This window comes from Mercenaria mercenaria, chromosome 11, assembly GCF_021730395.1.
Source record: "Mercenaria mercenaria strain notata chromosome 11, MADL_Memer_1, whole genome shotgun sequence".
In the NCBI taxonomy this organism is placed as follows: domain Eukaryota; kingdom Metazoa; phylum Mollusca; class Bivalvia; order Venerida; family Veneridae; genus Mercenaria; species Mercenaria mercenaria.
The window spans coordinates 16,157,428-16,182,728 of record NC_069371.1 but is presented as its reverse complement, the minus strand read 5'-3'; the positions used below and the strand labels follow the sequence as shown (position 1 = coordinate 16,182,728).

General features: G+C 33.6%; 1 protein-coding gene and 1 long non-coding RNA gene across 7 annotated transcripts in view; one reads left to right on the top strand and one right to left on the bottom strand.

The window, feature by feature from the left end:
* Positions 1-4,533: 4,533 nt before the first annotated feature.
* On the bottom strand, positions 4,534-8,896 carry LOC128547037 (uncharacterized). Its single transcript, XR_008366270.1, has 2 exons — positions 8,800-8,896; positions 4,534-5,515 (listed from the first exon to the last, which is right to left on the bottom strand). It is a non-coding gene; the product is annotated as an uncharacterized LOC128547037 (long non-coding RNA).
* The window catches only part of LOC123531239 (serine/threonine-protein kinase Nek10-like), a 53,683-nt gene continuing 34,479 nt past the window's right edge, over positions 6,098-25,301 (top strand). For 3 of the 6 annotated variants that reach the window (XM_045312042.2, XM_045312041.2, XM_045312039.2), the window contains exons 1-4: positions 6,098-6,180; positions 12,918-13,094; positions 19,432-19,722; positions 23,927-23,987. In XM_045312042.2, the coding sequence (XP_045167977.2) occupies positions 19,607-19,722; positions 23,927-23,987 (177 nt within the window). In that variant the 5' untranslated portion in view covers positions 6,098-6,180; positions 12,918-13,094; positions 19,432-19,606. Of the gene's footprint in view, positions 6,181-12,917; positions 13,095-15,970; positions 16,085-19,431; positions 19,723-21,670; positions 22,156-23,926; positions 23,988-25,301 lie in introns of those variants that run through there. The other 3 variants (XM_045312043.2, XM_045312040.2, XM_045312044.2) reach the window with 3 other exon arrangements.

Here is a 25,301-nt window from a genome sequence, read left to right as displayed (position 1 = left end):
CCTGCTTAAATTTCACAAGTCTGCTAACTTTTAGAAATCCGAATTGTCAAATTTATGTAAAATATATAATGGAGTCATCTCGTAAATAAAATACTGCTTTCTGTACTTTATAGAACAAAGGCAGCATGATTAGATTTTGTTAGTCAGTTGCAAACCATCTAGTACGAGCGGTAAATAGTTTTAAAACCTTTACCACGCTAGAAAATTAACTTTAGGAATAGTGTACTTTTAAAGCGTTCAAACTTGTAAATGATATTCCTCCTAAAACATTTCGGGCGTGTCTGATTAACACCTTTGCATTACGGTAACTCAGGGATTTTTCCGCATGTGCTTTTAGATTTCAATATTAATGGGAACACAAGCACCACTGAAGAAATGAATACTTAAGGATTCGACGTATGACTAACCCAAAGTCATATTTACTGTTCACACCGTTATGGAGACAGTCAACCAAACAAAGTATCAAAAAGACAAAGAACATGAAAACAGTACCCCATCCCATCCCTGTTTAACTGCATTAAGTCTTCTGTTTCCAGTTGTTGTTGTTTTTTTTTTGTGAACCACGTGCACGCAGTTTAGAATTATGTGTACAGTATGGAAGGTAATTTTGTATGTTCAATTTTTTTTGTGAACCACGTGCATGCAGTTTAGAATTATGTGTACAGTATGGAAGATAATGTTCATTGGGTAAGTTTGTCTCATTCATGAAATTTACAAAAAAATAGCCAAATACAAATGCAGTTTACAAAACATTTCAAATACTGTGATCTATAGTTATACAATCCTTACAATGATCTTACACTGGTTTACAAATATTTAATGGAAACAATATAACTTTATATTGTCAGATGCCCATTAGCCATCAATGCTACTGACCAGTGGTGTCTTTCCTTCTGACTCAAAGTTGTGGTAGTAGATGCAAAACCATGCACAACTTTTAATAGAAACAAAGAGTAAAAGTATGGGATCGGGATTTTCTCCGGGGCATTTTGAAATTCTACAAAAAAACTGGTGTATCTTAAAGTCATTTCAACAAAGCAATCTGAACCAGTCAGGTTAACAAGTACACCAAAGTAGTCATCGGAATACAGGTAAGGGCCGGGGTTCTTGGGGTTCTCACCGAGACAATCTGAACAAATGGTGCAGTTTTAATTTCAGACAAAACGATCTGAGAACAGTCTGAATAAATGGAGTACAGGTAAGGATAAACATTCGGAGGAGATCCCCAAGACATTTTTAAATTCGTCAAGGCGAAATGGAGCATTTTAAAGAGAAAAAACTGACGGATCAGATTGACGATCAGATTGACAAGTTCACCCTACTATAAAGCCTGAATAATTAGAGTACATGTAGGGATGGGAGCTCAGGGCCCTCCTGAGAATCTTAAAAATTTTATTAAACATATTGTGCATTTTTAGGCAAAATTTCCTAAGCAAACCGGACTATTAACCTTCGGCATGTTGGCGGCAAGTGATTCAGCCTTTGCGATCAGTGCAGACCAAGATCATGGTCTGCACTGTTCGCTATTTAGTATCTGTTTGGTAAGCACCCCTTATAACTGTTAATGGTACTGTCCAAATTGAAAGATGGACAAGTTCATTATAGAAATTTAGCAAGGTAAGGGTTAAGTGCACCCTACTATATAGCCTGATTAGTTGGAGTACAGGTAAGGGTCCTCCGGAGACAGTTTGAACATCTACAAGACAAGTTGTGCATTTTAAAACCATTTTAGACAAATATCTGAGCAAAGTAGATTGACAAATACCCCAACCGAATTAGTGTAGCAAAATGAAAACATTACATTAAATACTGGCCGATCATCGAATGCAGGACCTCTCGCCCTCAGTGTTGTCGCAAAGATGTCCTCCTTCACTCCTTCTTCGCCTCCGCCACCAGACTATGGAACCGGCTCCCACAGGAAGTCATCATGAACTTGTACATACACCATAGTACGACGTTGCTCCAGAGTGGGACCTGTACAACAACGGAAGATTTGCGCGATGCAGGGATTCTCCCCGAGTAAACAAAAAAAAAAAGAGAAAGAAAAAAAGAAACAGAGCATATCAGGCTGAAATATATACCACTGGTCTAGATAACTGGAGAACAGGTAGGTGTGGAGTTGTTGGGTAGTCCCTGAAAAACTTTGGAATTCTCCCAAACAAAATTTTAGGTTTTAAAGCACTTTGATACTTGTAAATCAATATGAGCAGATCGAGTTGACAAGTAGACCCTAAAGCATTAGCACACGTTTCAAGTGTTGGCCACGAGAAAATTCTACAATGTAACACTTTAAAAACACGTTTACAATATATGCCAATTCTCAGATAGACAAAAGTATGATGTAGAGGCTACAACAACAAACAAAGATTTGAATCAATCGGGGTCTTTCAATTCATTTTGAGCGACCCTGCCTCACTGATGTAGCTACGGCAGCCGCTTTTGTAAAAATTAGCCTTTGACTCACTCTAGTGGTTGACTTAGATCAAATAATCTGTAAATTGATATCATATTGTTAGTTTCTTTCAGTGATAATTTCTTAGAAAAACGTCTTTTTTTTCTATAGGCTCATCTCAACAGTCGATCAGAGATAGTGATATTTAATACAGAGGGTCATTTTATGGTAAAGCTTTTATGGTAAATCTTTGGATAAAGATACAAGATACAAATTTTATTTAATTTTCTGTTTTATTTATTTGGGTTTTACGGCACACCAACACCACGGTGAGGATGCGTACACCGGATATTGCCATTTAGTGATAAGGTATTTTCCGAAAACGTGTTTATTTTTCGCCAACAAGGTAAGTAAAAACACATATTTACTATTGTATTATACTAAAGTTTGGAAGAGCATTACTTTTAATAACTAGATGCTGTGTATATGCTCTCACAAGCGTAAAATGATTCAGTCTTATGAAGGAACGCTAAAATTTGTGATAAAATGGCAACTTTATCATCTGATAATTGCAGGTCGGGGACACATCTCTCCCGATATCGTCACTTATTGTCTTATGATAAAAATTCTGAATCGTATGATTTATTTAGTTACATACAAAGAAAACATATGCACAATTTCAGCTTTGTAAATGTTTAAATGACAGAGAAATCGATGATAAATGAGCGTCGGTGGTGTACTGTGTATTGCAAATATATGTACTGAGTATTGACCTGTATCACATTTTACTGTACTGTGTATTGTTTACATTATCGCTGAGTTTTGTAGAATGAATCTTACAAAATGTACATTATCATTTCCTTTTCAAAGTACAATAGTCCTGAAGATACGTGATGTTTTACATTGATATTTATAGCGTTTACTCTGTTGTAATTCATGTAATAAGCTCTAAACGTAACTCACAGTCACCATAGTGAAACAGTGGGCAATATTTTTGTTATGCTTACCAGTTTTAAATGTATAGATATATTCTGTTCTTCCATTGAGCATTGTTTAAGTTGATATTAAATGAATTATCTCAAAAAACAGTTAAAGGTACATGTATCATTTAAAATTTTGTATTGGGACGCCACTTAGACTTACTCTCAATATCTTGCAGACAGCCCGGTCCTACTAATAAATATTATATTGTGATTTTTTTTCGTTGCAGATTCAACTTGTGTATGTGTGTTTATGACTGGCTCGACGAACGAATTTAAGGCCATTGTATGTCACTTTGTTGAACACCACCAACATGACGAGAATATTTTCGTGTGCTAACGACCAAAACCGCAAAAAAGTAAATTACAGAATAGCATCAGACATATGCAGAGAAAAAATACTACTGTCGATTAAGAAAATATTAACATACATGTTTTAAAAAGGAACCCGATTACAAAAATGACCAATTTGCAACAGAACAGAAAGAAACTTTTGATTTGGGCAAATGGTGAGGAGCCTGTTCACTGACGGTAGTGGAAATGTATGCTACCTACACGCCATCTAGCTTAACATTTACACAATGCTACCAGTACAAAAATATAATCTAGAGACACATGCACGGCGGTGTACTTGGAACTTTCGATGTTACACAGAGTGCAATTCCATGGACAGACAATGTTTAAGGAGAATACTGTTACACAGTCGGTGAAAGAATGACAAGATAGATGAATGAATAAATAGCTTTAATTAGTTTGTTTGCCAAGAAACGTTTTCTTTAAGTGATTTTATAGTTTCCTATATTTTTGAGGTCGCAAATGTTTTCATTGACAACTTGGTTAATATGAGATATAGTGAAGACTGCAAGTTGTTTTGAAGAGCAGGCTTATAACTCTTTCAATGATATTACAATTATACAACTGCTTGCATAACAGAGACCGCATTTCTGATGCTAAATTAAGAGGAAAGAGAAAAGCAAACAGACAAATACTTACTGAAATTATAAGAAGTACCTAGTTACTGCATAGATGTGACGAGTGTACATTAGAGTTCACATAAGAGTGCGCATTGATACTGAAATTGGTTCTGTTGTGACATATTTATTTTACCAAACATTATTTGACAAGCAATTTTGTAAATTTGATAAAGAACAAATAGTCATGTACATTGTAATATTTATCAAACAGACTTGAAACCTAAACACAAATTCATAAAATAGCAAAGATCATGATAAGATAGTAGAAGAACTCTATAAGATTTGTCTTTCTTTCTAATCCTTTCCACCAACTATACTTGTAATGTTAGTATATAAATATAGTTAAGTATATTGTTGAGAATAAATATGTTAAAACCAAAGGTCATAAACATTTTACATTCATCAGATTGAATACATGAAAAAATCGGAATGATCTTCAAGTCAGTTCCCGATCGTTTATTATAGTCTGAAGTTGACCTTGACAACAAATATACTAATTTGGTTAACGGGGAAGTTGATCACATAATAATGATAACGAACTGTTTGCATAGAAATGACATATATCTTGCAAATGAAGTGTGCAAGATAACACATGGCACTGTTTCTGCCTACTTCTAAAACAAATTGCTCAGTGCATATGGCACCCATTTTGTTTTGTATGAAGAAAGTGGTGAGCTAATTACCTTTCAGAACAATGCATTTAGACCAATAAAAATAGCTTTGACTATATTACTAGTATTTTAAAAAAAAAACAAGTGAAACTAGTTCGAGGGTTGTACGTCAATTGAGTCTAAGGTTATTGAGGAGAAACCACTTTAAAAACTCAAAGCCCTTACGACCTTTACCTTTGAACTATTGACACCATAATCGATAAAGGTCGTCTATTGACCAAGGTTTATGTCTCTTTGTAGTATGAAGGTGAAAGGATAACATATTTTCATGTTTGCTCTTCTTATACGGAGAGACCATTTCCACTCTTATCGTCATCATATCTTGTGTTACATTATTATAAAACATCACGGCTGAACTTGGGGCTGTACCTTTTATCTGCAAGGGCTAGTCTTTAGACAGTTTCTCGGAGTGACTATTGGCATGCCGCTGTAATTGTAAGTTGTAATTTCAGTGTTCAAACTGGTGCTTGTTATTTTCGCTGTGAAGTCTAATGTCATCTGCAAACAGAAAAAGAAATTCCATCATTTGGGCCAATGGAACTACATGCTTTGTCTATTTAATGACCATAAATGCTGAAAATATGCACGCTTTTCAATATCAATACTCAGTACACCAAACTACAATACACAGTACAAATATTACTTGGAAAACTCAATACACAGTACACCGCCGACGCTAATTTATCACCGATTTCTCCGTGATTTGAATATGTACAAAGCTGAAACTTTGCACATTTTTTCTTTGTATGTAACTAAATAAATCGTTCGATTCAGATTTTCCCCACAATGCAAGTAGGTTATGGTATCGGGACAAATGTGTTTACGGCATGCATTTAACAAATGATAAACTTGTCATTTTATCACAAATTTTATCATTTCTACTTAAGATTGACAATAGTAGACAATATTAAATTAACTATATTCCGTCAGGATCTCTACCCTTACATTGGAAGAAGAAGAAGAGCTATGTATAGCTACTGACCTACATAATGCCAGTTCCTTGTTTTAAGGGAAATAACAACTAATATAAAGCTATATGGAAAGTAGCACGTGTTTCTCGATTTGTCTCCCCTGACAGTAAAATCAGTTGCCACAGCCGCTGAACGGGCACTTTTCATTGGATTACAGATTACAACAACAACTAACAGTCAAATAAAACAAAAGTATGTTATTTTTGCTATTTTCTCTTTATTTACCAGGTTATTTTCTTTCAGAGAACATATATAACATGCTATTTTTAGTTTAAAGTTGAAATTATGCAAATTATGGGTTTTAAAAACATATACGAACTAGTATAGTATTCGGATATCTCATTAATTATGCTATCTATCTAGGAAGGCATTGATTCTACAACATTGAACGTTCTATCTATCTTTTTACTGTCTAACTCTTTACAGGGACAGAGACACTTTCGTGCACATCAAGCCAAAATATTGCTAGTAGAAATAAAAGGGAACGGGGCCAAAAATAGGGAACTTTCAAAAGCATTTTAAAAGTTGTTTTAGTGATTTAAAAGATAAAAACACTGGAAAAACAGGTGAAAAGCAAGGGTGCTATAGTATAGTTAACATAACTGCTCAAGGACTTGAAGGAAGGGTGTGTGAGGTGGGAGCTAGACTTTCCACAGGGTAAAAATGATATAATAAAAAAAGTTGTTGCAGGAAATATTGTTTGGGAATAGGATATTTCCTTTTTGTGACATGGATAACTGAACATTTTGACGGAATGAATCCCATATTCCGGACCAACTCACACTTTCTAATGTTTTAAGGTCATTTTGGAGAGTATTTGATGGTCTGATAGAGGTAGGTGATATGTATATACTGTATTATCAATTGTAAATAGACAAACTTTTGACTGGATATTCTGTGGGAGCTCATTTATGTATGCTAGGAAGAGCAAGGGCCCAAGCAAGGATCCAGTCAGAACCCCAGGAGAGACATGTTGACTCTGAGCTTGAACCATTTAGGATTGTGGATTGAAACCATGTGTCAAGGAAGCTCTTAATCCAGTTAAGGGTTTTAGCATATATGTATTGTAGTTGTGCATTTTAAAAAGGATTTTCTTATTGCTCATTTTATCAAATGCCTTGCTAAAGTCCAATAGGATCAGGTCAACTTGTTCTGAAACATGGTCCAGGATGTCCTATGGCCTGGGTTGTCCAAGCACCGTTGTTTGTTTATTCTCATCCATCAGATGTTCATCAAAATCCCGAGTGTTCATCCGGGGAACCACGGTAGACCTTTGGTATGCGAGAATGTTGTTTGTTGTACATTGATTTGACAAGTTTCATTTTACAAGTATTATTAGTTGAGTCACACAGGGTTTTTTTTCTCGGGAATCATGTTGGAGATGGTACAGAATGCCAAGGTTTATTTCATTAATTGTGTTAGGTGCGTTTTTTTCTGTGTACTCTTAGTCTGAAGGATACTGTGAAACCATTAATATTCGTGGGGGACTAATTGTCATGGTTGAGTCAATCCATGAAATTTAATCCCGATTAACAAGTAAAATTCCCATTCATTTTATGTTCAAAAGTTGAAATCCACGAATTCATATCCCCACGAAATTGCCATTTTGACCAAAACCATGAACTTTCATGCCCACGTAATTAAATGATTTCACAGTATATAACTCTGCAACTAATTAGATTTAGATGCCTTTAACAGTGCAGTGAATCTTAGCCTTATGTATTTTTACAGGATATGGGAGAGCTATTGTACTCACACTGGCTTCAGCCTGCTTCATACAAAGAATTAAAAAAGTAATAACACATGTAATACTTTGTTTCAGGTTAAGGTATTGGACCTCTAATAGTAATGTTTAAAAAATGGCATTTGCTTGGTATATTCTTAAAGTTGACCATGTTTCACACTGTGTTGCAAATTTTAAACAACTTTTACCGTGCTGTTTTTTTGTAAATTTTGTGTAATTTATGGTATTTCCTCACGCTCAAGAAGAGACAAAATTCAATGTGATGGCCACTATCTAAAACGTTTGCAGAGAATTCATTACATTATTAATTTTGATAAAAGAAACATCAAACTATTGTTAAACAATTATAGAACACAAAATAAAACTGTAAAAATCATTTTTATCTAGGGTGCCTCAAGTAAACAGATTTAATGAGACAGAATTCTAACTCCAACATTGAAAAATTAAGGTCGAATCCTGTGGGTCTGTTTTGATTTTTGCTCACTCCATTCATAAATAACCTTGGGGCAATAGTAAAACCTAGCTGCATAACTTCCACAATATGTAATCTAAAGAATGAAGTCAAAATAGAGAACTTTTACCGCATGTAACTCAGTATTTTTAAAGATGTCTAACTCTACCCCTCCTGATTCAGAGGTAAATTCACATTGAACAGGAAAAAATCGTTTATAAAATGAAAATTTTCCACTTTTGTACAATTCATCCATTATTAGTCTTGAAAGAAGTAAAAACTTACTAGAAAAAAAGGAAAAAAAACAATTTGGTCCCAGTGGGGTTTGAACCTACGCCCCCCTGAAAATTGTAGTCAAAGTAGGTTTATGGTAGGAATTGAATACGCTTCACAAAGGAGATACTCTATTACGGGTCCAATACCTTAAGGTTTTATGTAACTGGTTATGCATTATGTTTACCTCATGTTGTATGTAATTATAATGTATTTGGGTCAGAGGCCATATAATGTAAATGGATTGAATTGAATTGTCACACATCACACTAGTTAAAAACTTTGATATTTTCATCAAGTTCTGAAACTAAAGCCTCTATTGACATCATCATTGACAACTCACCCAGTGTGTAGGACCTTTCTCTCTCCCAGTACTGCTCATACTTCATACTGAGCATTGTGATGGTGGTGGTGGTGGTAACTGCGTTGATTTTGTGCTGACAAAAAAAGACAAAATAAAACAAATGTAAAACTATTTTCATGAAGTATTTAAAATGGTTGTTTCAACAAGAAACAACAGCAGGCACGTACAGTGGTCTAGTGATAACACCGTCTGATAGTCAGACATTGTAATAATGTTGGTTAATTTTTAATGATGCTATAATCCATTTTAGTCACTTTATCATTTGTCATCAAATTTCACATGGGGAGAGGGCTGACAACCTTTGGTTTATGAACCCCAAAGGTCAAGGTCACTGTTATAAACTTTCCCCTTTCAGTACCTAAGGCATCTTTGATTCTTCCCTAATTTAGTTTCTAAACTTTCTACTGTGTAGCTTGCTTGGCACTCAGCATTAAAAGGAGATCTGGCATTTTTTCTTACACTCTCAAAGCGAATTGTTTCAGAATCCTCCTAAAATAAAGTAGCATAAATTTAAGATAGTCATATTGACCTGTGCTATTTCTCAGCATCTGCACCTCCCTCCATCACCTCAGTCTTTATCAACACCATGAAGTTTGCCTAGATCTTTAAGTTTATCTAATAATATACTGATATACCTGGATGTTAATTTTATCAAATATATCTAAATTAACCTGTCAGTGCCTCTTACATATAAATAACAAATTGTCAATTTAAAATTTATCATTATTCTAAAAGTGAATGTATGGAATTTTTGCTTTTCATGGCTAGTCCTATAATACTTCAAAGATATACAGCTTAAAATAATCAATATGAAAGTTCACTGCAGTGTGCCAAAACAATTCATGGGGATATAACAGCCTGTTTAAACTTAAAATAACGGAACTGGGGTTAGGAGAGATTTAACAATTATATCAGTTTTTTTCCCCACAAGATGTATGGCTGAGTGCAAACCAATAGTTTACATTAGAATAAATCTATAAAAATGTTTAAAAATATATAGCAATACCTTTAGAATAAAAATAAAACTAAATTAAAGCTGAAGTTTGGCATATTTTACAGAATATACTGAAAAGTGTTCTGATAAGCAAATGCAATGTAAAACTTACTGAATCTTCATTTATTAGCTCACCTGAGCACTAAGTGCTCAGGGTGAGCTGTTGTGATCATTTACTGTCAGTGGTTCGTGCATCCATGGTACCTCCACACTTTTCTTCAGATGAGATCTCCTCTTGAAACTAAAATCTGGTCAGAATTACAGTAGCATCCTGGCACGGTCCTCTGTCAGTACCTTTAGATGACTTCTTTTCACAAACTGTTTAATGGATCTTCATCATTCTTGGTCTATAGCATCATTATAAGGTCCTCTCCCAAATATGTTCAAGTGGGGGTTCTTGGTTCCCTTCATTGGCTGCTACAAGTAAAAATAGAAATTTCTTTACACAGCTTCTTCTCACAAACCGCTAGATGGATCTTCAATAATCTTGATCTGAAGCATTGTTATTAGGTACTCTCCCAAATTTATTTAAATGGGGGCACTCATCCACTTTTAGTGGCTGATAGAGCTAGAAAAAGAAATACCTTTAAACAACTTCTTTTGATGAATTGTATTTTGGGTCTTAATAAAACTTGGTCAGTAACATCATTGTAAGGTCCTCTCCCAAGTTTATTCAATGGGTGGTGCTTGGTTCCTTTAAAGGGCCACTTGAGCTAAAAAAAAAAAAAAGAAATACCTTTAAACATTTTTTTCTCATGAACCACTGAATGGATTTTCATTAAACTTTGTCTGTAGTATCAGTGTTAAGTCTACTCCCAGATTTGTTCAAATAGGGGCACTCAGTCTCTTTAAGGGGCCACTGGAGCTAAAACTAGATATACCTTTAAACAACTTCTTCTCTTGAATGTCTTGTTGGATCATTGTTACATCATCTCCCAGACTTGTTCAAAATGGGGCACACATCCCCCTTATAGGGGTTGTTAGAAATACGTTAAAAACAACTTCTTCTAATGAACCAAAGGATGCATCTTTATCAAGCTTGGTCAGTAGCATCATTGTAAGGTCCTCTCCAATCTTTTTGCAAATGGTGTCACTTGACCTCTTTTAGGGTCCGGTAAAAATAGAAACAACTTCAGCCCGCCCGCTTAGCTCAGTAGGTAAGAGCGTTGGTCTACGGATCTCGGGGTCGCTAGTTCGATCCTCGGGCGGGGCGTATGTTCTCCGTGACTATTTGATAAACGACATTGTGTCTGAAATCATTAGTCCTCCACCTCTGATTCATGTGGGGAAGTTGGCAGTTACTTGCGGAGAACAGGTTTGTACTGGTACAGAATCCAGGAATACTGGTTAGGTTAACTGCCCGCCGTTACATGACTGAAATACTGTTGAAAAACGGCGTTAAACCCAAAACAAACAAAACAAAAGAAACAACTTCTTCTCATGCATCATTTAATGGATCTTCATCAAACTTGGTCTGTAGCATCTCCTGATTTTCTTTTTAATTTGGTCAGTTTTGTCCCTTTAAGGGGCCTTTTTGAGCTAAAAATACATTTAAACTACTTCATTGCATGAACTGCTAAATTGATCTATATAAAACTTGATATGTAGCATGTAGGTCCTCACAAGATTTTATTCAAATGGTGCAGCTTGAGCTAAAGCTAGAGCTAAAATTAGAAATACTTTGAACAACTTCTTCTCATGAACACTAGACTACCTTCATCAAACTTGGTCTGTAGCATCATTATAAGGTCCTCTCCCCAATGTTTGCCAATGGGGCATTCGGCCCCTATTAGGGGCCACTAGAGCTGGAAATAATTTCTCAGCAATGGTCCTTGTGTGAACCTCTACTACTCATTCTGTTTTGTTAAAAATCCCTATATGGCTATTGGGAAAATAGCTGTGAATGTCAGGTAAGCAAACTAGGGCCATCATGGTCCTCTTGTTTAAAGTCATAACGGAAGACCTTACAAAACTTTGAAGAAAAAAAAATTAAATAAATTGAGTGGAAATCTTCTTTAAAGCACTGTTAGAATGTCCATGAATGGGATACCATTCAGTTTTTATCTTATCACAGCCGTTAATGTCATTTAGAATCCATGGGGGATTTCCTATATGGCTGATAAGCTAATCTTTTTGAAATAATTTGGGATGATTTCTATATGACAAACATTTCCGACTTTTATTATCTGCAAACCTGGGGGGTCTGTTTATAGTGACTTGTTTTCATGTACACAAGTCATTTAGTTCCATGATGTTTTTTGTGGGGGTGGGAAGGTATTACTAATAAAAAATGGTGTTGTGGTGTCCCTTGTAGTTTGAAGGATCTGCCCCTTACATAATGATAAGTGTTTTATATCTTTATTTACGTCTCATTCTTGCATACAAGATACATATAATGATACGATTCTTTGTATAGAAGTGATAGATTTTGGGGACGGTATGTCCGCAAATAAATATTTTTCAGTAAGATTGATAGCCAATAAAGTAGTCACTTGACAGGGCTTTTTCTCCTAAAGGTCAAGGAATTACTGACTTTTAGACTGAGAACAGTTCAACTGTTTCTGCTCAATAACTAAAGAATGCCCATTTACCTGTTTTGGTTGGGAAATCAAGATAGAAAGGTACAAGCAGGTTTAAAACTTGCCTTTCAGTTCAGATTGTTCAAATATCCTGATGTCTAGCAAATGGAAATAAAACCAGAAATTATATTGAAATTGAAAGAAATATACTCAGTTGTTTAAATACTTTCATATCAAAGGGGGGTAATTACAGAATTTTATAAAAAAACAACAACAAAATATGCATTTCTAATAGGGATCTTTAATCTTAGTATATTATGTAATTAGTCTTTTTGTTTGTAAATAAATTTCTAAAAGAATATGCATAAAAAAAAACAGTTGTAATAAAATGTTGTTTGATTGTGATTGACCACCTTTAACTTTTGTTTCATGAAATTGACGTCACATTGGCATCACACTGTTACAATATCACTGGCTGCTGAACCCTACCCTAGCCAGTCTGTTTGTGATCATCATTTTTGCACAGATCAGTATGTTTTTGGCATGAAATTCCATGATTGTATTTTTTCCCTTCATCTTTTCAGGTTGAAATGAGGAGGATATTTAATCCCACTGATACATGCAGTAAAGATGTGTAGACCAAAGTCACCATTTTGTTTCTTGTTTGAATTAGTGACAGACATGTGAGAGGCACATAGGAAGTTACAGATCCTGTCAGAGATGCCTCCTGGAGAGGAGAGGAGAAAATCCATCTCTGTCAAGTAAAAAATATGATTTATTCACTGTTTATACCCTTGATAGCTTAAACAATTTATTTCATTTTATTCTGGATGTCACAGGTTTAGCCAATATGGCTGTTCTGTTGGGACATAAATTCATGGAATTCGAAAGTAAAAGAAATAAACTTAAGACTACAGAGAATGTTATTTTGTATTGGGACATATGGAGCATTTTAGCAGGAAATCCTTGAGAATGAGTCCTCCATAAATATAAAAGATTTCACTGTAGTCGCAATTTATTAGGACCTTAACCCTTATCATGCTGGACAAGATTGGTTCTGCCTTTGTGACCATTGTAGATAATGATCAGCCTGCACATCTGTGCAGTCTGATTAAAATCTGCACTGTTCGCCATTCAGTCAGTACCTTTTTGGTAACCACCCCTTTAAACAAAATGGTACTATCAAAATCAAAGATGGACAAGTTCATTATGAAAAATTAGCAGGGTATGGGTTAAGCAGATCCATACCACCAAAAAAAAAAATCTTACAGATTTTTACTAAAATCAAGTGTGTCTTTTTATGTCTTGATTTAAGATTTGGTATGATTATTTATTGCATTTAGTGAGATTTTTTTTTTTTTTTTTTGTATATAATTATTTTGTATTGGTGAGCTAGCCATTTTCATTTTAGTATATATCACAGTCTGGTCATAGCTTTATCAGATGAGGTGGTGTCAGTGTTGTTTGAGTAGTGCATTTTACACTGAACAAAATGAACAAATATAGACTGAATTAGGCATTTCCAGTCAGAGTTGTAAGTATCATTTAAAGGAATTTTTACCAAATTAAATGAATATGATTGACTTTCATATGAGGAATAAGGCTTGGCAAGCAAGAAGCAGAAGGTATCCACTTCAATGCCATGCGCAGCGACCCACTCGGATCTGCATTACTTATTCTTAAGAAAAAATCCCAAATAATTCTATGAAAAAAAAATGCATGCTTTTTTTTAAGAGGTAGCCCATTGAATATGAAGTGTTTCAATAATTACTTGATCCCGATAAGCACTGTATATGGTGCAATATTCTCAAAAACTGACAAAACTCTCCTTCTCCTGTTGGAACAGCACAAAACTCAACTAAACGTTATGTGCTAATTAAGAAACTGACTCATTTGTGCTCCAGGTGTACTGTTTTCATTTGATTCGGTAGGAATTCTTATAAATCGTACCTGTAAGACCAGAAATGTGTAATTTCTTTCTTATTTGTCTACTTTAAAATAATTTTTCTTAAAATGCACCATTCTAACAACTTGGAACCACTAGCTTTTCTAGAGTATGGACAGAAGAGTTACTTAAATTTTCCTTAAATTTCCCAAGGTTCCTTACATTCTGACGGACATGGTTTACCTTGACAGACTGCATCAGCACTAAAATATCATAACTTTTCTGTGTAATACATATATAAGGCCCTGAAGCTTTCAAGTGATTCTTTTATTTCTAGCATCCACATGCACAAATTTTAAACAATTAGAAAAAAGTAGTAATTCAGATATTGCCTTTCTATTTCACCGTTACTGCTATATGATATAACAATAGAACATTTTGTCATTTTCCGTTTCAATTATTCCATTGACCATTTTATGTGTGCACACACGTTTGAAGAGTAATATCAATTACGTTTACAAAAATAGCTATTGTGTTTTCATGTACTATTGTTTACGACCGACTTTTGCGTTAAAAAAAGATTGTAAAATAAAAACTTATTTGAAAACCTTCATAAAAAATTTTAAATGGCCATAATTATCACCTAACTTCTTTGTTATTTTATGTCTGGTTTTAACTTGACTATCAGTTAGGAACCACCTTGACATAATTATAAAAAAAATTATTATTATACAATGACCTAATTGAGCACCTTTGTTAACCTTTGTCAACAATTTCATTAAAAACTGTAAAATTGTTTAGAATTAAACCAATCTTATTGAGATCTAATTTGATAACTCTGAAGTGTTAATATGCTTGTTTGATGTTTCTATTAAAAAGATATGCACTAATTAATATACTGGTATTAACATAGTTGACATTTTACTAGATATGGCCATGAATAGACTTGCAAAATGTGACATGCTCCTATTTTTTTTATAAATAAGGATACTGGCCAGCCTGATTCAAAGCAACATTGAAATCTTGATAACTTTCACCTTCCCACTTGCATATACATATTTCATTTCTTTTATTAAATTACAAAGTTAAATTAATTTTCTCCTCAATTTTTATTGATAAATGATGACATCCGAGAAAATATAGGTAAAGATATATGGATATTGGATTGAGAAATGTACATGCACAAAAAAAGGTAAAATTTAATAGCAGTTCAGCAGCAAGCAAGATCATTTTATTTAGTATCATTTTTCAAAGGTCACATAATTTGGTGTAACAATGCATGTTTGATGAAAATAGTCTTATAAAAACAAGTAAGGAACTAAAGCAGAATTATTTTGACATTTAATGGCATAAATCCTTCTTCTTCCAGTTAAGAGTTGGGATCTTTGCAGACTGTAATTTTATGCTACTGTATGTCACACTGTATCAGCAGTATGCTTAAACCTGTCAGCACCTTTTCTTGTTTTAATTGAAATTTCATGAATCATCAAAAACTGAAAATGTTTACTCCACAAATTATTGCCATGTATATCACACAGGTAACTGATCTTCTTAGTGGTTTAAACTTCAATAGCTTTCAAGTACAGTAATCTTATGACTTATTCTTAATACAAGCATTGTCACGGTAATCATTTTTAACGGGTTTTATTGAAAATATCTTGAGTGGTGGAGCCGTTGGGACATGTTTCAATAATGACGTATGTACGGGGTCGTAATTTTGTTATATACTTTGTCCTTGTATGAGTGCACAGTGATATTTTGAATTGTTTAGAATCAGCTGATAGGTGGAGATGTAGTAAAAGTTGCAACATTTGGAGTTTAACTTTCTGATATATGAGGAAAACTTTAAATTTTTGGATTAGTGCTGTATGTAGGAATATTTTGCAATAGTTCAAACATTTGATTGAATATTTTAATTCTGTTAAGTTATATTTATTTATTTTAGCAGTAAAAATGTTTTTATTGGTGCAGTTTTGACAAAATACATTTCTATTTAAGAATATTTTATGCAGATGCATATTGTTTTGAAATGTTGTCAAAAAGTGGCTCATTGAGTGTTGAGTGACAGGAATCCATTGCTTTCATGCCAGTGCAGTAGAACTGAAATGTCAGCATATTTTATCATGCAATCAGTTATTTTGTGCATTTTGTACTGTATTTAGTTCATTGTTTATTTATATGGTCATTTAAAGGTCTTTGTTGTGCATGGTTGTTTGAATAATTGATGACTGTATATAGTCAGAATGATGCTGAATCATTTAGGACTACTGTAACATTGGATTTGTAGGTAATTGGGTTGTACCTGTGGCTTCCAGGTAATTGACTAATTGAGGACCATCAGTAACACTTCATCTGTCAATAATTCAATTATACTGTGTAACTGGCAGATTGATATGGATTGAGCAAATGTATCAGTTTTTACCTGATGTTACTGGGTATTTGATTTAACATCTAAATGCTTAAATTCAATTCTTGTGAACATTATACTGCATAATTAATTTATTGTTAATTTTGTAAATTAATAATCGTTTAGTTTAATTTATTTCTAACGGTTTCTTTCAAGTTTAGAACCTAGTCCAGGGGACTAACTTTTTGGAATAATATGCGTATAATAAAAACTTCTTGCTCACGAATTGTTTAAGAATACAAAATTTTAGCAAGATTAATTTGCTAAATTGGGCAGTTAAAAAATGGTCAAGCTTTTTGTATCTCATGAACTCTGTTAATTGTTTAAACTTAGTTCTGGTTCTTGAGTTACTTAGTTTTATCAGGGGCCTGATTACACCAATACCTTCAAAGGACTACAACAAAAGCAGTTAATTTTACAATTAATTATGTATTGAAATGATGCTAGGACTAGTGCACTGGGGCTAGTTGTTAATTATTTATCCTCGGCAGCCTTAACAGGTACATTGTTGATACAGTAGATATACATGTAGTTAAATTTCTTTATATTCAAAAGTTATTAGAGAGTTACAGTCAAAGCTCTATTAGCAATTAGGAGTGACCTGTCGCTTTTATTTTTAGATTTGGATTTTCCAGACTGTACCATTTATTAAATAAGGGTTTGAAAAATATTTGACTTATTTAAAACTATAAATACATTTCAAATACAGTACAGATTGAAATGCATCGGTAGCTCAGTTGGTAGAATTGAGAAATCTTGCTAGTGACTTAACTTTTGCGATTAGGAGGCTGTGGGTTCGAATCCCACACAGGGTGACTTGTTTTATGATTGAATTTGTTTTATTTATATTTTTTTATGATTTTTTTTATTTCATTTTATTTCATCATTTCAGTTTCATTTTTAATTTCATTCGTACAATTTCAACACATTCAATACATTTCAAACACACGCGTTCAATGGAGCATCTTCACACTCACTGACGGTGTCGGTTTCCTCCAAATCAGTGTCATCAGCTAGTTGAATGACCAAATTGTCAAGAGCTATGTCGACCATGTTGAATAATTCACAGTCAAGAAGATATTTGAAAAACCTATGTTATATGCGAAAATAGCAAAATGATACAAGTAATGTAATTCAAATACATGTTTAACATTATCATCATTTTAAGATGTATGTTAGCAAAATATAAAATGAAAAAAATAATATTGATCTCCGTTGGAATTCGAACTCACAAAAGTTAGATTCTAGAGCCGTCACGCTTACCGCTGTACCACGGCATCTAATTGTGGAAGAGGCAGTCATTTGAATATATATTAGAAAAATAAGTTATAAAAAGGTAGGGTACCCCTTTACTGAAGTGGTTTATTCTAGTAACCTTTCAAATCTATTAATAAAAACGACAGGTCACTCCTAAATGCTAGTACAGTCAAAGCAGTCTCCTAGTATGACACCTGTGGTGACTCTCAATACAGGTAAATTTACACTATTTATGGTTAACCTGTAGCCTTCTGACAGCAAGTAATTTTGCCTTCGCTTCCAGTGCAGACCAGATATCAGCCTGCAGGAATAATGGTCTGCACTGTTCAGTCATTGAATTTTACACCCCCTGGAATAAATGGTACTGCCCGAATCGAATGATAGACCAGTCCATTTTAGAAATTTAGCAGGGTAAAGGTTAAATGGAATACAAAACAGTGACCTTTATAAGCAGGTCATATAGAAGTGGCCTTTATTAGGAAGTGGACATTTAGCACACATTAACTGGAGTAGAAAAAAAGCATGAGTTTTTAAGGTTAAAATTTTGGCTAAAGTTTGCAAACCTGGATATCAGTGCATCTAAAGTTTCAATTAAAAGTGCTTCTAGTACGTGACAATTTTCTTCTCCTCTAACAGTCATTTACACAATCTAATCATTACTTGTATCGTAATATAAAAATTTCAAATTAATATTTTCTACATATGAATACAATTAATTTTCAAACAGTAAAATGATTAAATGCATTTTTCATTAATTGAATATTAGTATTTTTTTTCTCCAATAGTAAATTAATTTCCGGCTCTGTTGAATGTCCCTTCGAAGAAAATGTCATAAAAGTTACAGACTGGAACAGTTGGCAGGATAAATTGAAAATTGACACAGTCGGCTAGATTCTACCAGAATACCTGTATGTAAATCAATATTGATACATCAGTTGACATTTTCTCTGTACATTTGGTGATTATTGTATAAGGTAGATATTGGTAAATTGATTAGATTTCCAGGTATAGTTGGGAACTATTCTGTTGACAGTTTGCACACAGTCCAGCTGATCAAGTGATGTTGTGTTGTTACTGGAAAAAAAAAATCAGAATCATGGAATTTCACTCAACTCATTGGATTTATTAAAGTTTGATATGGCATTTTCATACTGGTATTTCATAATTGCACTTAATTCAAGTGATCAAGATTTCTATTGACCATTTTGATATTTCATTTCACGATTTTGCTGGGAAAAATGATTTTGAATTTGAGTATTGGATTATTGCGATAACGTGTCACTTGAAAATTTCTGATATGCCTTCTTCAAAATGACCCATCAATGGTCTGGTGTCATCTTCTGTTATCTAAAGATTGGTTCTTGAATTTGCCTAAGGTTTAGATTGATTTGAAGGATTTGTCGTATTTTATTTAAGTTTTTCCTGTTAAATACTGTGGTAATACGGAGTTGTCTATATGCCAGTGATAAAAGTATTTGCTAAACAAGAATTTGATTTTGTCGGTCAGTAGTTTAAATATTTTTCATTATTAAAGAATCTTTTATTGCAGAGAATGTTTTAATGAAAACAATTGACATAGCAGCACATAAAACTTCCAAGTAAAGAACATAAAAAGTGAGATGTATTTTGTTTCGAAGAAAGCAGAATTTGAAACTTAAAGGATGGATATAAGTTACATGTAGTCTCTAACCTAATTAAGTCTTAAATTAGTGTTTAATTGGACAATGGTGACACAGAATGCTATATATGGAAAATATGGTCGACCACATCAATGCGCATGTTATAGACAGCTTGTGTTGCCTCCTATAGACAAGACTATGGAACCATGTGCGAAAAACACGTAAGTAAAAATTTCAAGTTATAGGACTGAATTCTTGCACTGCTTCCAATATCAGTCCTCATTTAGCTTGACTATTGGAAAAATAGGTAGAGCTATTGGACTCACCAAATGCATCCACATATCTGTGTCAACTTTGGCATCTAGTTTTGGTTAAGGTTTTTATGTAAACTGGTACCGGTATCTCAGTAACAACTTGGTGGTTACAAGCTCAGTACCCTCTTATGGTAATGGATTGAAACTTCACACTCTTTTCCACTGTGATGAGGTGACATGCATTGTACAGGTTCCTTAGCTCTGTTTTGCATTTTTGCAAAATTATGTTCCTTTTTCTACCTTTAAATTCATTCAGTTGACAAGGCTGTTGAATAGCTGAGCATTGCTGTCCTTTGACAGCTCTTGTTTTTCAAGAATCTGATGCAGGGTTTCATGAAAGTGTTCAAGGCTTTGGATCATTTTATGAAGAAAGAGTTATGGTTGAGAAAAACTTTTCTATGTATGTACATTGATTAAGGAGTAAAACTTGAGAGTATAATGCAGTTTTAATAGAACTGCCTAGTGCAACCACAGAGAGCTCTGCAAAAGGTAAAGTAAAATAATCTAGTTGGATATTTAGTTCTACCAACTGAGTTCATGCATCATTCACAGTTGCAGAAAGGGTGAAGGTCATGCAGGAAGTTAATGAGGATAGAGACACCTGTGACCTTGACCTTGATCTAATATTCATTATCTGAATGAAATTAGTTATACCTAACTGAAATAAAAGTGACATTTCCAAGACTTAATTTATATATCTCTTTTTGCTGAAAATGGATTTTTTCACGCCTTTTTGTGTTGCCAGGCTGTAATATAAGGCGTGTATTGTATGTTATTGCATTCATTCAAGGAGATGACTTTTTTGTATCAGAGATAGGGTTATCTCTTATGTTTACAACAGGGCAAAATGCAATTTTACTTTCCAAGCGACACAATAGCCGTACAGCAAATATTGATGTTAAGCATAATGATAAACGGGCCCTTTTCAAACATTATACATCATTGGTTAATCTATGTATTCAGGCAACACTCAAGCTTAACAATAGAACATTCAGTTGAATAAATTCATCTAAATTTTCTGCATTTCTTTGTAACTGTAATAAAAATGCCGGAAAAAAAAAAAACTTTTTTTTTAAACAAACATAAAAATAAAGATTCTTGTTTCAAGTAAGTTTCTCAGTGGGCCTTTTAGCAAAATTCTTTGATTATAGATCTTGTTTTTTCTTAATTACTATTGTCAGCTTTGGTGTTAATTACATTCTTTTTTAGATTGGTATCTTATTTTAAAGAAAAATGGTGTTAAATACACACATTTTTTGTAACAATAGGATTATGCTCTGACTATGCAGTCTTTTCTTTTTTACCATTTTTTCTGTCTTTATTGGTTTATGTAAATGCTATTATGACATTTGACCCGCATTCTCTCTCTCACTAATTTCTAAGATTGAAAGGGACAGTACTAATAATTGTGCTGACTAATACATATTTTATTCCATTGTTTTTATTGTGTTTTTCTTTCAATAAAAGGGGTTGACAAGAGAATGATGAATAATATTTTCCTAAAAGAAAGAAATGCAGACTATAGTGGTACTAATAGAATGTGGTAATGCAATCCTGTTGAAAAGAAAAAAGACCGAATTCCTAGTTTGAAAAGAAAAATATCTGCAAGAGGTTATGTATACAAGCGAAGTATTATCATGCACTTTAAAGAAAAAACAAACGTTAATCGTAATTTTTTTAAAGTGCTTGAACGTGTCAGTAAAATTTATATTAGCGCATTTTCAACAAAAGAATAACCTATATTTGACACTAAAAATACTTAATCTGGTCTCCGTATTGGTAAACCCATTATTGACGTTTATCAAGCTTCATTACACAAGTCCCGATAATATAGGGTATACATGAAACTCACACAATTTCAATAGCACTTTGAATATGGAATGAATGATTTACCGTTATTTCAGATAACATATCATGATCGCATAATATAAATATACAAATTAAACAGTTCCTCTTGTAAGATTTCAGTATGAATGTGGACTATTGAAGTTTTTCATTCTGTTATAAGAGATCTCGGCTAATTTTATTTTTCGTAATACTGGTTATTTTTTGTGCTTAGTTCGGTCAGTGCAGTGAAAGTATCATATGGTTTTTTGATAAATGAACTAAAAAGTTCTGCTGAAAGAAAAGAAAAGAAATATGCTAGTTTTAAAAGGAGTTAGGACTGAAAATATTTATGATTTCAAGTGGATATAAGAGAAGCAAAAAAGATTAGTGTATATAAATACTCTATTGAATTGGTTATATGTGGTAGTATACTTACAAGGCCTGGCAGAGTTGGAATATTTTAACAACTTTGGGAAAGCTTAGAAGCTTTAATAGTTACATGTCTTCCAAAAGGTATGTTTTAAACTGAAATATTAAAATGTATATTGTTTTAGTACTACTATATTCAGATTTTGGTAAAAGGATTATTTCATGGTACAACCATTACAAGTTTTATTAGCTCTTCACATTTTTTTTTTTTACTGTTTTGAGGTAATGATGAGAGAGCTATTACAAGGTTAAAAATCTGCTGGTAGCAACTAAAATAGCGGAAAATTATGTCATAATAAATACAAATGAATATTTTTTGGTAAAAATGTTACACCTGAAATGAAATGACTTAAAACTTTAAAACACATTGTTGTGTATTTTAAATTGTATTTAAATGTTACAACAGAAATGAAAATCATTTGAAAGCACATTGTTTTGTATTAAATTTACATTATGTAGATCAACTAAGAGTTTTGGTTTGAATCTGAAACAAAATCTCACAGTAAAATGCTTGTCAAAAAAAGTGAAAAAACACAGTCTTCAGAGAGGGGAATCCGATAGAGTCAAATAGCAGCCCCGAAAATGGTCCCCAAAACAACTGACCTGTGAAAGCAAAATGCTATTTGCAACTGTACATAATTTCTGGTCGGACTGTTCAGGCTCACCTATTTTCAGAATAAATTAAGGATAAAGTTAATACTTTGCTGTTGTAGGAAAGGTAAACATGGTTTCCTAATCATTAAAACAATTTTAACATTAACTGTAGATTTTCTAAAAATCGTCTCCTGAAGCACAGTCCAGTCATAAAGGAAACTTTTACTGGTACTGTGAGGCCTGATAAGAGTTACATAAGTAGGCAATTGCAATTGTGGCTTTGTTTACTTTCATTATCTTCAAGTTTGTATGCAAATTGTACATTGTACATAAACAAATCTTTTTAGATATTGTGGTGAAGATTTGATTTTAAATGCTACAATATGAATTGTTGTAGCTATAATGCATACAAACATTTATCGTGAAAGTTGGGATTTATTAAATAATTTATTTTTATTCAAAACTAAGCAATCACATGTGACCATCTGTCCCCTGTGAGCCTAAATATTTTCCTAAACACAAATTTTGAAGAAAGAAAGCCCAAATTGTGTTATTATTCACTGGTGGTAACACTGACTGTAGTGTAAAATGTACAAATTTAACACTTTTAAGCGATCAAATGTAAAGTCTTCAAGGGGGGTGTCGAAGTTCTTTAAACTTAATTCCAATGAACAAATATAATTTTCATAATTTTACAAATTGTAAAATCCATAAGAACATGTTCCAACAAAACAGCCATTGTGCTTAAAACCACATAATTCTATATGCAAAAAAAATCTACGATATTACAGAAATTAAATACAGTAAATATATCGCCATCCTGCAGAATTTAAAAGTTTAACCTTTAGCCTGCTGGTGGCAAGTGATTCTGCCTTTGCGACCAGTGCAGGCCTGAAAATCAGCCTGCACGGAAGTGTAGGCTGATCATGATCTTCACTGTTTGCTATTTAGTCAGAAAATTTTCAGTGAGCACCCCCTTTGAATAAGAAGGGGTACTGCCCAAATTGAATGATGGACCAGTCCATTTTAGAAATTAGCAGGCTAAGGGTTTTAAATTGTTAATTTAGGTAGTGGACCCATAATGATGCTCGGCAATTTCGTGCAATTTTATTCTTGTTAGGCAATTCAGTATTCAGTTGACATAAATGCAGCTCAAAGCTTTTCGTAAAAAATGGAGAATGCTGAAATTGAGAAAGATGAAATTTGTCATAACTAATACCTTAATGTAATGTTTTTTTTATTTTTTTTTACTATTTTGCAGAGAAATCAAAGACCTTCAGCAGCTTCTTGGTTATATCAAACTACCCATCAGCCACAAACAGGTATGTACTTTAACACTTCAAGAGTTTCGCAGATGTCTATAATACAGTCAGATCTGTATTACAGTAAGCAACCAGCCAAGGGGGCAACACAATCTGGCTTCCTAAGGCAGATGGCAGCTTACAGCAGGCTGAAATTAGAACAAAAAATCAGTTTGTGAAGTTAGCTTACTGGCTGCTTAATACAGGTGGCTGCCTAGGAAGGTTCAGCTGTAATTTTCATTTTATAAGTCACAAGGACATTAGGGAAACTTCATGTACTCTGCCAAACTGTTAGACAGTAAAGGACTGATCGTTCAAGGTTGAACATTGAGGAGCAAACATGCTTGAGGTGACCGGGGTTTTGAGTGATCCATACATAGAACATGACATAAGAAAACAACTGTTAATAGCTCGAATGAGCCAGGGTGCTTGGGCCTTCAGAGCTTGATTGAGTGGTGTTTAACTGTTTAATAAAAAGGTAATGGGAACTTGAGAGAAAAACAATGTTAGAGAATGTTCATACAAAGTAAAAAATCAGATTGCTGCAAGTGTTGTGACATAAAGAAAAACAGTAGGGTGGTCTGTTGTTTTTAGGCTAAGAAGCTGGGGAGTTCTCCAGACTGTTCATCTTTGAACACTAGTTCCTTTGAGGGAATGTACCAATATAATAATATAGATAATAGATAAGAAAAAAACACTTCAAAATATCAAACTTCAGATATTATTGACATCTCTGGTTTTATGTAATTGTCAGTTATTATAATAAGTAAGGGTAAATAACAAATATTCTAACACAGGGTTTTTTCTAGCATATTTGGGAACATAGCCTTTACCCCCAAATTTGGGAATTTTGACACATAAATGTTCCAAACTGGGAAATATTTAGTCCCATAGGATATGTAAAGATGTGTATAAGCACTTTCTCATACACTTGTTTCACATTGTACAACCTCTGTAACATACTTTCTTTACAAAATTGTCCATAATTTGGTCAATATTTGTGCAATTTTGATGAATTTTTTTTTTCAGACTGTAGATTGGGAATTTTTGCACTCATTTTGGGAAAAAAACATACTTTTTGGCATTGGGAATATAGCCGATTAATGGCTATAAAAACGGCCAAAAAAAAACCCCTGTAACACGACCCATTTGGTTTTCCTATTAAAGAAAGAAGGCTGAAAACTGTGTGTTATTATTCAACAATTCATTTTTAGCTCATCTGATTTTTTGAAAAAAAATGATGAGTTATTGTCATCACTTGAGTGGTTGTCGGCGTCGGCGTCGGCGTCTGCGTCGGCGTTGCCTGGTTAAGTTTTATGTTTAGGTCAGCTTTTC